General features: G+C 42.6%; 1 protein-coding gene across 1 annotated transcript; it reads left to right on the plus strand.

The window, feature by feature from the left end:
• Window positions 1-833: 833 nt before the first annotated feature.
• RUVBL1 (RuvB like AAA ATPase 1) lies at window positions 834-14270 on the plus strand. The gene is made up of 11 exons (XM_053469588.1): window positions 834-1193; window positions 4498-4584; window positions 4972-5104; window positions 8666-8817; window positions 9554-9643; window positions 9858-10007; window positions 10437-10500; window positions 10878-11076; window positions 11381-11483; window positions 13171-13262; window positions 13762-14270. The coding sequence occupies exons 1-11, from the start codon at window positions 1053-1055 to the stop codon at window positions 13919-13921; spliced, it is 1371 nt and encodes a 456-aa protein (XP_053325563.1). The 5' UTR covers window positions 834-1052; the 3' UTR covers window positions 13922-14270.
• Window positions 14271-15092: the final 822 nt, after the last annotated feature.

A 15092-nucleotide genomic window follows, 5' to 3' on the forward strand; every position in this document is an offset into this window, starting at 1 on the left:
TCTGGAACTAACTCCTTCCCATTCAACATTGATGTGATCATATCTAAGACTTCCATTTGGTGCATTTGCTACCAGAATGTTATGGTTAATATCCCTGCTTGAATGCAGGTGGCTCAAATAAGTGTAATCTTTAAACAATGACAAGCCAATGCTTCCATGATGACGGCATTAGAGCTATTTGGTTAATGGAGCTTTTTAAAATATTTTCCGTATCATCTTGTTATGTTATATACTAATTGTTATGTCCTGTCTACCCTTTGTACAGCGCTGCCAAATCCGATGGCGCTATACTAAACCGTAACAATAATAATCATAATAATAATCATAACAGATGGCGTCACTGTAGATGACCTGAAACCTATAATTCATTTATTTTTTTAATTTTAGTGAATGTTGTTTTAATTATGAGATATGAGAATCTTGAAAATATTTAAAAACAATTTAAAAGTGGAAACAAATAATTTTCAGGTTAGACTTTTTACCTAACAATTTAGGGATTTAGTAATGGAACAAATACTGGTCATTATTGATTTGGAGATTTTATTCGTTCATTATAAGGATGCAAATCATTGTAAACATTAACAGTCCTGACAGTTTTTTCCCCGTTTCGTTGTCCTCCGTAGCAGCACATGAATAGGGTGAGCGTCTATACGAGCCGTTTCCGCCCCCAGGCTGGTTGCTAAGGTCTAAGGAAACCGCTGTAGCAACGCAAGCGGAAATCCCTGCGCAACATGAGATGGACTTATTTGCTACCCAATCAGAAAGCAGATTTGGTTCATCGCTTTCCAATCGGATGAGTCGATGTGGGGTTCGAAGGCTGTGCTTCTTGAGGCCTTGGTAACCGCATGGTAACGCGCCTGCTAGACAGGGATTCCCGCTCACTCGTGGGGGAAAACCGAAACAGCCTCGGGGTCGCTAAGATACCTCACCCTGTCATCTGCACTTCACCATTCACCCTCATCGATATCCAGTGGGTTTTTACCCTGGTCTGTAGGCTCCAGTAGGCCGCAAACCCCGTTCTTTCTTATTGCAGACGTCCCATAAGTGCCGCTATGAAGATCGAAGAGGTGAAGAGCACTACCAAGACCCAGCGCATTGCTGCCCACAGCCACGTGAAGGGGCTCGGCCTGGATGAGAGTGGCCTTGCTAAGCAGGCAGCAGCCGGGCTGGTGGGGCAGGAGAATGCCAGAGAGGTGAGGAGAGCGGCGGCGTGCCGGGAGGGCAGACCTCCGTCCATCCAGGAGGGTTTTACATGAAAGCTATATAATTTGGTGGCAGATAAGGACCGTTCGGACCATGTATTCTCAATGCCTAATCAGCTCTTGGTCTCTTCTTAGAATCAGGGGCCACATGCCAATCCAATACGTTTAAACGCCCTCGCTGCATTCTTCCACTTCTGCTGGGAGGCTGTTCCACTTATCTACCACTCCGTCAGTAAAGTAAAAAAATAAGCTTTTCACTCCCTGTTTGCTAAAACCAAGCTGGTGCCTCTCCAGCTTTAATAGTGATTTAGAAGGAGCTGATATAAGGGGAAAATTAAGAAAACCCCTAAATTATTATAGTTCTTTTTTCTGTCCTGAATCTTTTCTCTTTTTGTATTTTGTTCTGATGAAGACCTTTTTGTTTAGACCGCTGACAGATATGTAAATAGCCAGCATTTTATTTTCCGTGAGCTGCTTTATTGTGCCCTCGTAGGAAATTTTAGCTCAGTCCTGTAACCCGGGGTATTTATTTCTCATATTGCTGATGTTTGCCCCCTTTTGCTGAGGTCTGCACCGTAGCCGTGTGGATAGGAATCTGCTGGGGGTTCGTTGCTGGACCGAGCCGTGGGGGTACACGGATTGCCTCCCGGCACCAACCGAAAAAAACACAGGGCCAAACCAGGCTAAATTAGGACCGGCTTTACTTTTTTATAATGTCTTATCTGATGAAAAAACAAAAATGCAGACCTGGAGGCGGCCATTGTTATCAGTTGTGTGATATTTTGGCTGACTTCCTCCGATCAAACACCACACTGAGCTGATGCTTTATGGCAATGCTAATGAAGTCCGTTCCTCCATAGACTGTCATTAGTCGCTGAGTGATTAAGACTGAGGCGTTCTATTGTCTCCCACAGGCAGTATGATAAGGAGTTTGGGGTGTTTGTGTAGTAGATTGGGCCTCAGATAACAGAGTAAGAACTCCCATAAATGGCTGATATGCAGGTGTTTAAAAACATTTTGTAAAAATTAGAATGTTTTTAAACAGAGAACCCCACAATGTTTTTGTACCCCCATATTTACTTTGATATAAGTAGTAACACATCGTCGAGTGTCCCTTTATAGAAGGGATTAGGTGTAACAGACGTTTGTCTCAGCTGTTATCTTGGCAGATAGATCCAGATCTATGGAAGAGGCATGCAGTGACGTACCCTGGCCTAGGGTCGCAGGTCCAGGGGGTCTTTATGCCCCCATTCACAGCGGGTGAGCAGTTTAGACACTTGGTGACAGTAAATCCGTTGGAGAAACAATGAGGTGGGCGCTGCAGGGTTAAAAGTGGCTATTTGGCTATCATTGTGATTTAAACCAAGCAATTCTACTTTAAAATCTTCAGTTATCAGTAGGGACTCTTCAGTGGACTCTTTAATGACTGTTTCTGCCGCGTCTCCTCTGAAACGCCGTATTTGGCCAAATTTATCGAAGCCACTTTTTTAATTTCTCTGTTTTCGTCCGTGAAGCCCGTGCTTGCGGAATGGTTTTCATTTGATGTGCTGTTCAAGTCCCGGCTGCTATATGTCGGGGGGCTGGCAGTGAAGCGGGGCGAAGTTTGGAAGTCCCTCAAACAATGGGAATGTTGGCAGTGAAACGGTAGACGCTTGGAACGTCCTCTGACGAGGCTCGTCCATGTGGACTGTGTTGAGGTTATCTGATGGCAGCAGAAAACTTGCTGTGAACCAGGGACAGGAATGTTCGGGGAGAAGAGAGATCAAAGGTGCGCTAACCAGTACCATCGCTGGTCGTACCCGCCACGCTGTACTGCTGCTCCGCGTGCGTCATGTCGGGTCAACCAAGGCGAAATGAAACCGATTTTATTATACGGGCGCGTGAAGCCGCCGGGTGTCTGAACCACGTCTCATTGTATAGATGCGTCCAGAAAATTAGCATCGAGCTAATAGATTATTTTGCCTTTGTCCTTTCCTTGGTCGGTGAATATGGGGTACATTCCCACAACGTTCTCCTTTCCATTCCCATAGTGCCCCATTCATACATGAATGTTTATATTAATATTTGTGTCTGTAATTATGTGTTTGTTAGGCTGGTACAAGCGTTACATTCTCTACTGCCTGGGTCAATTAGAAATGTATGTGTTTTTGAAAGAAAAGCAGATTTTGTCCATTAAAATAACATGAAATGGATCAGAAATCCAGCGCCGACGGGGTTAATGTTGTAAATGACTATTGGAGCTGGCAATGGCTGATTTTTAATAGAATCTCTTCCTAGATGTACAGAGACCCTTTATCTCTCCCATCACTCCCGTGTTTCTCCCATCACTCCCGTGTTTCTCCCATCACTCCCGTGTTTCTCCCATCGCTCCCGTGTTTCTCCCATCGCTCCCGTGTTTCTCCCATCGCTCCCGTGTTTCTCCCATCGCTCCCGTGTTTCTCCCATCGCTCCCGTGTTTCTCCCATCGCTCCCGTGTTTCTCCCATCGCTCCCGTGTTTCTCCCATCGCTCCCGTGTTTCTCCCATCGCTCCCGTGTTTCTCCCATCGCTCCCGTGTTTCTCCCATTGCTCCCGTGTTTCTCCCATTGCTCCCGTGTTTCTCCCATTGCTCCCGTGTTTCTCCCATTGCTCCCGTGTTTCTCCCATCGCTCCCGTGTTTCTCCCATCGCTCCCGTGTTTCTCCCATCGCTCCCGTGTTTCTCCCATCGCTCCCGTGTTTCTCCCATCGCTCCCGTGTTTCTCCCATCGCTCCCGTGTTTCTCCCATCGCTCCCGTGTTTCTCCCATCGCTCCCGTGTTTCTCCCATCGCTCCCGTGTTTCTCCCATCGCTCCCGTGTTTCTCCCATCGCTCCCGTGTTTCTCCCATCACTCCCGTGTTCCAATGGCACGTTATGTTCGCTGATCCAAGTGTAAGTTTAAAAGGCTAATTGATCATCGGGAAAACCCTTTTGCAATTATGTTACAGCCAGAAATGTCCTTGCTTTCCGTAAAGACAGCGGAGTGACCCCAAACTTTTGAGCGGTAGTGTTTGTGTTCTCTTCCCAGAAAAAAATTATAATGTAATAAATATATTACTTTATTCCTAATATTGAGGGAAAAATGGATCAAACTATTGCATTTTAATACATTATATTTTCAAGAGATCGGTATTCCTGCTCCCAGTTAGTCGAAATTCCCCTCTTTCCTTTTTTAATTAAATTCTACATTCTCTTAGACAAGGGCTTTGGTTCATTTGGTTAATGTGAACCCTCTTATGTTTTTTACCATTTCAATCTGTCTTTCCCTTTAATTTTCAGGCATGTGGCATAATCGTGGAGCTAATTAAAAGCAAGAAAATGGCCGGGAGAGCGGTGCTGCTGGCCGGACCCCCTGGAACTGGCAAGGTATCTCGTTTTCAGCATGTTTTTCACCTGCGTCCTATTTTCCGTGAACATGTAAAGCACGATAGGCCGTCTCGTTCCCCGCGCTCCTGGGTCTGATTATTGCTGATGCCCCCTAGTGGTGAAACATCTGAAATTCCAAAATTCTCCTCAATCATGCACCTATATAAAAATGTTAATGTAAAGTTTTGTGTATAATATGCATATACCCCTCAGAATTAATGACACGAGGTGCATATTCCACGTGTGGGGTAAAATCTGTACAATGCAGGGTTAAAATGATCTTTACTGATAATATTGGTAAATAAGGACACCGTTCAATATTTTGTGAGAGTTGTGTAAGATTGAGTTCGTAAAGTGATAACTGCGATGTGTTCTCTTGGTTTATAGACTGCTTTGGCCCTAGCAATCGCCCAAGAATTGGGCAGCAAAGTCCCTTTCTGCCCCATGGTTGGAAGTGAAGTCTACTCCACCGAGATCAAGAAAACCGAAGTTCTGATGGAGAATTTCCGTCGGGCCATCGGTAAGTTGTGGACGGACGGTATTGCCATTGAACATTGTTAATAGTGGATTTCAAATGTGTTTAGTTTAATGTTTAAACACCGGACCTAGTGGAGCATTAAATGTGAATTGGGCAATGGAAATGTGTTACTCCAGCAGGAGACTTAGAAGGCAGGCCAAATAATCAACGCTTAAAAGGTAGGATTGCATCAGAGAGTAAAATGGCTTAAACTTCAGCTTTTAATGCAAAGAACATTGTGTGTTTTTTATTGCTCTGACGCACAAAACGCCTGGGTTGGGTCCGCTTGAGGTAGGCTATGAAACCCCATCTGTACATTCTGGCCACCAGGCAACAGGCCTGTACCTACCAGAAAAATCATTTGCCAAAAATGGAATCTATATATTTGCTAGAAATCTGGCTAAATCGCAATTTATTTGAACTTTTTTCACAGCCCGTCCGGTGCTATTCTTTTTTTAATACTTGTTTTCTTATCTTTATATCGACATATAAACCCTATTTAAATCAAACACAGCCTTTGTGTGACTAGTATAAATGACTCCACTTCTGAGAAGAGATCCCGTTTGCTGAGTCTGCCCTTTAAACCTTTAAAACCTCCAGCGATGCAGCAGGTAAAATAAATATAATAATAAAAGCAAATGGACTGTGAACAAGGGGCAGCGCGGACCCACCGATCGAAGAGGATCACCGAGCAATCTTTCTTATTGAAATGGCCGGTGATGGTTCTCCGAGCCATGCGTCCACCAGCGTAAGAGAGAACAAGGACAAATCTCCCCCGCTTAATCCAGGAGGCAAATAAAGCTTGACCCGCTATTGATTTTTCTGCAAAGAAAAGGGGACAAGTCCGCATTATCTAGTGTTTAAATTCCTGTCAAGTCAGTCGCAGAGGGAGGGGAGGGGGGAAAAAAAATCCCTTCTTGCAGAAATGAAAAGAGGAGCGTATACAATATTTCCTCGACGTGATGAAGTTGCCTGTCAGGGATTTGGAAATTTGAACCTACGGATGAAACTTGTGTCATCCCTGTTGTCATTCCCGCAGATAAGAGTCGGAGTTAAATCATCAGACACAGGCAGCGGCATTGTTACCGCCGAACATTCGGCTCGGGGGAAAAGGTTCGAAATAAATATTGGATTTAGTGAAAGAGCGGGGGATTCTTTTGTGGAATTTTTCAATTTCATACATGGAGTGGGATTAAGAGCGAGCAGCTAATAATAACAAGATTCATTCCCCTTTCTGTAATTTCCGAATCCAACCCTAGAACTGACCTCAATGCGCGGGGAATCGGGGCGCACGTTTAATTGCCCAAATATCTCCTTTTTTTATTTTTAAAGGCTTTTTGGAAACGCCGTAGCTTTAAACTTGGTGAAATCACTACAAATAAGCAATGTTCGTATGGTAATCTTCGCCGCGTTTGCATCTACAGCGAAAGGACATTTAAATTTATAATAGAAACCACACACGGCATAAAGGATAAAGAGGCACCGGGCAGGGATTTTATCCGTCGCCTGTGAAATAATCGGGTGAAAAGGGCCTTTTTTTGAAGACTTAATTGAAAGGCTTCAATAAACCTTATTACAGCGTCGTAGTTCACCGGGGTTTGAAGCATTTATTAGGCAGATATTACTCATATTTTCAAACAATTCTTTTGAGGAAACACAGGTCCTAAATTAAGGACAAATGAGTAAAAATGCTAATTTCCTGATGACCGCTTCATATCAAGGGATATATTTCAGTAAATTATATCTCTTCTGTGTATTGTGACCACACGGCTGGCCGATGTAAATGCCAAATGATGCTCTTGCACGTATACATCAGATCACTTGATCCAAATATTGGTCAAGTAAAAGTGGTGGCGATAAATCTAGTTTTGCTTGGATGGGTTCCTTGTTTGGGGAAGACTGATGTAAGCAGGGGTTATGATGTAACACGCATCGGATCCTCGTACGGGACCTCTGTGTAAATGGCCGTGGAACGGGTTGGCGTAATCCTGCAAGTTTGACTCATTGGTTTGTATTTTTCCCTCCCTCTTTATGAACGACCTATTTTATGGATAATATTTATATCCTATATTAAAATATTTACCCTTCTGCACCAAAACCAAGAGATCCCAACATGTATCTTTATTGGCGGCGTGCTCATTTACTAGCTTCTCCTAACCTAGTAACCTATTTTTATTTAATTGCTACAGAAAACAGGTGATGGAGGAGTTTTAGTCGGGTACTAATAATGCCCAAAGCAAAGTGCTTTTGATCGTAGGGGTTAAGTTGTTTATTCAGGCGTGTGTCTTAAAATGTTAACCCAACACGCATGCGGTTCTCTTGTGCTCTGATTAATGTCGGACATATTTCTGGTGACGTGTCGGCTTTAACAGGCTTTTAAAGGGAACCTAATCCTGCGTGTTTTATTTTGGGTGGGCTGCGTTTCCTGTTACACGGTACGGTAAGCTTTATGGTTTATGTTCTACCTTTCTATTCGTTTCCTATCGGTGAGCATGGCTATACGACGGAACGTTGCTGTATTAATAATGCGTCTAACCTACTCCCCCTTCAATTATTCCTCCATCTGTTCCACTTTATGGCTGCCCATTAGCGTTCATATTCCTTACTGGAGCCTTTCCCTAATCTGATCTAACTTTGGCCCGCGCGCCCTCCAAGAGTTTGCCCCGGAGGATGCATAATAAAAGCGAAAAACAAAAATGACTCTTGTGATATTTCAGCAGTGTCGGTTTAGGTACGAAGCGGGGGATCGCAAAAGGAAAATGGCTTTTAATGTTGAACAAATCTAAATTTTTATACTTCATGCATGGATTATTTTTTTTTCTTTACATTTTTTTTTCCCTTCTCTGCAAGGGCAAATGAAAATTGTTTCTGCCCATGATTTAAGCGGCTTTCATGTACTTGTAATGAATTGTTTGTTGGAGGCCAGCCTGTGGTCTTTTTTAGCCTCAGAAATTTTTACTGCAGTCGTAACTCAGATGGTTTTCTGTCGGTTTCTTGTTATCACGTTTGTCTAAACGCTTGGAGTAAGCAGGCTTTTTGACTAGACATAAAAGTGGCCGTGTCAACACCATCGGAGTAGAGACTGCTCCGTCTTAAATATGCAACTTGAAAAAACAAATGTAATATTATCTTTATAACATGTATTATAAACTGTAAATGGTGTGCTTTGGGGGTAGGATCTATATTTTGTACAGAGTTATGGGGGGGGTTTGCTTGCATAAAAAAAAAATTAGACTTTTGTCTTATTGAAATTTCTCCATTGGCTTCCGAAAGTGTAAACAGGAAGCATACTAAAGTACACTTCCTGTACGTGTTTCATAGCATCCCCCAACGCAAGGAAACCAATTAAAAGGACGCTGAATTAACAAACCCTTAGATTGTCTGCAGGATGCCCTTGTGGTCCCTCTGTAGTGTAAATAGGTTTAACCGCAGTGTTCTTCTGATTAATTACACCGGTCTGTGCGTTCCAAGTCTTCCATAAACTTTTCTTACTCTGTTGTTTGGTAAGTAGCGTTATAATTTTGTACTGAAAGATTTCTATGTCCCCCTTTTGCTCTCCCGTAGGTCTGAGAATCCGAGAAACTAAAGAGGTGTATGAAGGGGAGGTGACCGAGCTGACTCCTTGTGAGACCGAGAACCCAATGGGAGGTTATGGAAAGACCATCAGCCATGTCGTTATCGGCTTGAAAACTGCAAAAGGAACCAAACAGCTCAAGGTGCGTTTTACATGTTTACACGTAGTGGGTTGTTCTACCAAATAAGTAGATCCCTAGAAGCGTTAAAATGTAATGTTGTGTTCGGTCGAGGTTAAAATGCCCCTTGTATGTGTCTTGCTATCTGTTTATCTTTTAGTAGAATTGCCCCTAGCAGGGCAGGATCCTGTATTGGAAATGACAGCAGACATTCTGCCCTCGTATGCCCAGGCCGGGTGCGGGAAGGATTGGCATATCCTTCACAGTTACACTCTTATGGTTTATTTTTTTCCCTGCCATTTGTTTGTTTGTCTTTTCCATTTCTCAGAACAAATATTAATCGGTTACAACAATTAGCTGCACAAGCTTGGAATGCATGAAATCCGTTGCAGAATACTAAGTAATGTCCAAGAACTGTTCAATACCTTAGCAGCTGGAAAGCATTGCCAAAAGCCGTAGCACTTATTATAGTGGAAATAGTCTTGGTTTGATTTAAAGCCCCCGTTATAAACCATGCTCGTGGGTTTTGGGGTAAAAATGGCGCTCCTGTTACTTGCTTGATTATTCAGTAGATCTTGGTGTGCGTTTTTTCTTTTATGTTGCAATCACAACATTTAGCATATCTGAATTCATTAATTAAAGCTGCTATAGCTTGTGCAATTACTGTAATTGTTTAGGAAATATTACGTTTAAACATGACTTTTGATAATACTGTTAGTTAACCATGTTGTGTTTTTTTTTTGTTTGTTTGCTTTTTTAGCTTGACCCCAGCATCTACGAGAGTTTGCAGAAGGAACGCGTGGAAGTTGGAGATGTGATTTACATCGAAGCGAACAGTGGGGCTGTAAAGGTATTTTATTTCATGTATGTCCCTTGGTGAATGGAGACACTGTGAGGAGTTTTATTAAGGGGCGATACAGGCCCGTCTGGTCCCATTTTCAAAGGTATTTCAGAGCTGTCAGCGTTCCTGTAATTAGGAAGTTGCCCCTTTTACCTGTCAGGGACTTGGCAGCCGTTCTCACTATACACCTGTCCCTTCAAACCCTCCCTCTCTCCCTCTGCAGAGGCAGGGAAGATGCGACACCTACGCGACCGAATTCGACCTTGAAGCTGAAGAGTACGTCCCCTTGCCCAAGGGAGATGTCCACAAGAAGAAAGAAGTGATCCAAGATGTCACACTCCATGACCTGGACGTTGCCAACGCAAGGCCACAGGTACTGAACGGGCAAGACACGGCTCGTATGAACGTGGGATCTCGGGGTTAAAGGAGCGTTAAACTGGAACAAAAGAAGCAAAGGAGATAGTGATAATTGTGCCGTTGTTTTTGTGATGTTGGCTGCTGGTTCAATCTGCATAGGTGTTGCTTGGGGGGGGAAGTCGCTGTTACTGCTTAATCAGAATGACGGTTGTTATTGATTTGTATAGAGCTGTCTATTCTGCTGTTACAACGCAGGCTCTCCAAATTTCACCAGCAGCAAAAAAAAAATATATATATAGATGACAAGTCGGACTTGCCAGTTTCTAAAGATGTTTTTGCTTCTAGGACCATGATCCTGTATTCAGTTTCAAATTAATCTTATAATTCCTTGCCTTGATTTTGAAAGCATTCTGTAAACTCAGATTTTTGTTTTGTTCTGTTCTAGGGAGGTCAAGATATTCTTTCTATGATGGGACAACTAATGAAGCCGAAAAAGACAGAAATAACAGGTATTTATCAGTTTTAAGATGTTTGATTTAAAGACCTGGCAGAATCTACTGTGGATATTGTGCAGTTCCCCACATTCATTATATTAATGCCAATAGATCTGTTAGACATGAACATGAATTGGACGTGAGTTGTCCGTTGCCGAGCTGCGGATTAAACATACTTTGTTCCATGACTAAATTATTTGCAGCTGAAAAAAAAGAAATTAAAATCCACTGGGCAGTTGGGTGGCATTTGACCAATCCAGACCTATTGGTAGGGTTCTCTTGATCGGGGCAATTGACAAACTCTGGGGTAGTTATGTGAAGATGGATGTGATCTGCTGGATTGAGTTGATAGCGCAGCAATTTACTAATGTCTTTATTTTCATATTTTTTAGACAAGCTGAGAGCAGAGATTAATAAAGTTGTGAACAAATACATTGACCAAGGTATCGCTGAGCTCGTGCCGGGTGTACTGTTCATAGACGAGGTGCACATGCTGGACATTGAATGTTTCACGTATTTGCACCGGGCCCTGGAGTCCTCCCTCGCACCCATCGTCATATTTGCTACAAACCGGGGCAGCTGCATCATCAGGTACAGAGTTCAGGCTCATCGGCTTATGCCCTTTCTGTGGCTTAATACCGTGATTTGTGTAAAACCGCCTGGCCTTGGGGTTAAGCTTTTAATTTGGTTTAATTTAAGTGTATAACTTCCCAGAAATCAAGGCCAGTCCCTGCTTTTGTGTGTCTGGAGCCATCTAGTGGCCTGACTGTCGCAAGTGTGTTCCCTTAATGCGTGTTTTAATTTAGTTTTTCAGCCCTAATTTTAGGATTTCGTTAAACAGCTTCCCCCTTTCATGAAATTGTCTTAATTGTCTCTCTCCTGTTGATGGATTTAGGGGGACAGAAGATGTTGTGTCGCCTCATGGGATTCCCCTCGATCTTCTGGACAGGGTGATGATTATACGTACCATGCTATACACACCGCTGGAAATGAAACAGGTGAGCTCATGCAAGATGGAGATACCTGAACCTATGGCTTTATTACAATTTATTATTACATCCCTCAATCCCAGATATATTGGATCTGGTATCAGCGATGCGATATGGGCTGATCTACATTATTAGGCCTTCCCTATTATACTCCTTGAAATATCCAAAATAGGAAATCTGTCTGCGTGTTCAGAATATGGCAATTAATTGAATGCGACTACACTGCCTGCTAATATATGGTATTCTTACTACCATTTAAGTGTATTGTCAATAGTACGCAGCTGTTAGATATACAGTAAAGCATCCCTGCCCAGAGGCATAAAGAAATAGTGTGGTCTTAATGTAGCTTTTAGGACATCAGTAGCATTTAAAAATATAAATCCGCTATGATCATGTGTTTATTTTTAAAAGTAGGCTTTACCAAAGCATCGCTTAGAATCATTGGGGTTCTAGTCAGAAAACCTGTTGGCTTCAATGCAGTGAACGTGGCAATGCTGTCTCATTCAGATGGCTGTCTGTGCAGAGCTTCAGCGCTCTAACGCTCACTAGCAGCACATTCCCAGCCTTAATGTAAGCAGGCGCCTCCTGCTATCTTGTTTACGGAGCTGCCAAAGTGAAAAATACCTGTATTATATGAGACTTGCTATCTCAGCAGTACAACACGCAACATCATTATCGTGGATGCCCCTTATCACTCAGCTGAGAACACTGGCTTCTAGGAGCCTTGCGCTACCTTCCCGACAACTTCCCAAACTGCATTCAGCGCACCAAGAGGGGCTGGAGCAGCTAAACGGTTCCGAGTTTTGCTCAAACTACCCCCTGTAACAGGACGGGCCCTTTGGTCTATAAGCACAGAGTTTTTAAGAACTACTGCTAATCATTTCTACCAGCTGCTGGATCTCTCCCTGATGTCACTGTGTTTATAAAATATTCCTCAAGGGCACAAAGTTATCCATCGATTAAATACTTTTAGTGTTAATGCACTGTTTTACATCCTGTATATGTACAAACCATGCACACAGTGCTGTACAGCGGCAGTGAATAATTCCATGTGTCTTCTATATGGATCTCTTGCCAAAAGTAAACTCAATGCTAATTAACAATGAATGAAAAAAAGCTAACTTTATGTTGTGTTGAAACTTTTTAACACAGTCAATGGTATATTTTTTGTAAGATTTCAATCTGCTTATTGGGAATCTTCATTTACGGCAGGCACTAAAGCTCCTGTTTTTCTGCATTTCTTGTAAGATGCGTTTATAAATACGGTTAAACGAGCAGCCATTAAGCTAGAATGCATCTCTACAGAAGAGACAGAATGCAAATCTTATACTACAGACTGCTGTAGGATATGTGTTTCACATGTTTATTACTTTTAGACAGTTGTTTTAATGGTAGGTTGATGTTGAGCCTTTTCCTACAGTCTGCGGGTACCTGGAAGTAGAGCCCTGTGCGGGATTGTCTTAATCCCGCTCCCGCTGAATTTCTGACCATTGCCTCCTGCTCCCGCAACGTGTATGTTCCGCTCCCACAGCATATGTGTCCAATCCTGCCCGCTCGCGCAAGCATTCTGTTACAGCTTTTAGAGATAGTAAAGAATTTAATTCCCTCATTCACAGATACTCATTCATTCCCTCATTCACAGATACTCATTCATTCCCTCATTCACAGATACTCATTCATTTTTTTTCTCATTCAGATCATAAAGATCAGAGCACAGACAGAGGGAATAAATATTAGTGAAGAAGCTCTGAATCACTTGGGAGACATCGGCACCAAGACAACTTTAAGGTAAGTGCTGAGGACCGCAGCCTGTCTCCGTTCCTCTCATGCTTAGTATCACCCGGACTTTCTGAGAAAACACATCTCGGGGAGACGGATGGCAGGTGTCTGCTTTCTGAACAGCACAGGTGCATTAACCTCACGGCGTGCTCAATATTACTGTCACAGCTCATAGATTCTTGTGCCCAAGAAAAGAGGCGTTTATACTGTAACAATCAGCAAACCTATTATATTGTCCCCTGTTTAACATTTTAAAGCTTTAACCCCTACAGACAAAAAAGCCAGAGTTCTACTGTCAGAGTAAAACTTTGATCACGTAATGTGTAACACTATGGTGGGGGCTTTTGTGTCCAATAATGCCTTGAGGAAAATAACCCATAAAATTAGGGATTTCAAGTTGTAGGGCTCTCAAGGGACTCTTGAGCCGGTGTACGAGATACAGCAGTTACACTTGTTTTCCGTAGAGCTTGTGTCCTAACATTCCTCCTTCTCTCCTTTCTCCTGGCAGATACGCCGTGCAGCTGCTGACCCCAGCTAACCTCCTTGCCAAAATCAGTGGCAAGGACGGCATAGAAAAGGAACATGTGGAAGAAATCAACGAACTGTTTTATGACGCCAAGTCGTCGGCCAAAATCCTGGCTGAGCAGCAAGAAAAATACATGAAATAAACTTGGTGGCATCTCTTCCCCAGTGCCAGCGTCATCATAGATGATGTAATACCTTGTGTCCTACGAGGCTCTAAGAGGCGTATTATTGGGGTTCCACCACCCTTAGAAGATCGATCGACCCCCAAAGACCACGTAACGCCTCTGCAGCGCCTGTTCTGATCTGGGAACCCAATAAAATGGACTTGGATGTTTATTTGTTGAAATAGGAACATTTAAATTACCATCAAAATCTGTATCTATTAGTTTTTGGGGTTTTTTTTAATTATAAAGCCTTTAACGGTCGTGTTCCACATAAACCATTAACAGATTGCTCTTACATGTTAAGTAAACAGACATGTAAGCACTTCTATTCTCGCCTTTCATTTGTCCTTCGATAAAGCTTTCCAACTTTTGTTCGGCCTCTCTGTCTGCAAAGTGAGAAACATTTATTTCGAGTGAATGAATGGTGCAAACATTTGCACAAAAACACATTTATATGAATGGGTTTAAGTATAACTTAACGAGATATTTATTTTCCTACATTAGCTCGTTAGATTGCCTATAGGCAGGCTCTCGTTGGCTGTGGTTGGGTTGTTACTACATGTCCTTCCTGCTGCCTCCGAGGATAATAACATTGGAATATGTATCTTGTATAATATATATTGATGCGTTAGTCGTGTTGAATGGTTTATCATAGGCTACTGGTGACCAGTGTATATGACATCAATATGATGAGGCACTCCTACCGTTCCTCAACCCCAAACAACACCCCCCCCCCCTCCCGGTGAAATCATGTCTCTCACTGCTTGGATCCTAAACTGAGACTCTGAAGTTAATGGGGAGTCGGGTCAGAGACATAGAAGCCATCGGGTTGAGATTTTGAAGGGATGTTATTTCCCTCCACATGATGCTGAACGTAATTAAGAAGTTTCTTTTGTAATTGAAGCTTGTAATTCTAAAAATAGTAAGAGGTTGAGTCCTATGAGAAACACGTACACGTAAACACGTGTATTTCTTTACAAATATAAGAATATACAAATTAGAAAAAATTAAAAATTTATTACTTGAGGGGCAGTGTTGTAAATTAAGATTTCTGGCCTAAAAACGTCTTGTGTTGCCTGCGCCCATCTCTGGCCGTGATTAAAACCTCACTTTCAATAATTCTTTAACCCGACCTCCTAATCGAGACACC

This window comes from Spea bombifrons, chromosome 6 (assembly GCF_027358695.1).
Source record: "Spea bombifrons isolate aSpeBom1 chromosome 6, aSpeBom1.2.pri, whole genome shotgun sequence".
Taxonomy (NCBI): domain Eukaryota; kingdom Metazoa; phylum Chordata; class Amphibia; order Anura; family Pelobatidae; genus Spea; species Spea bombifrons.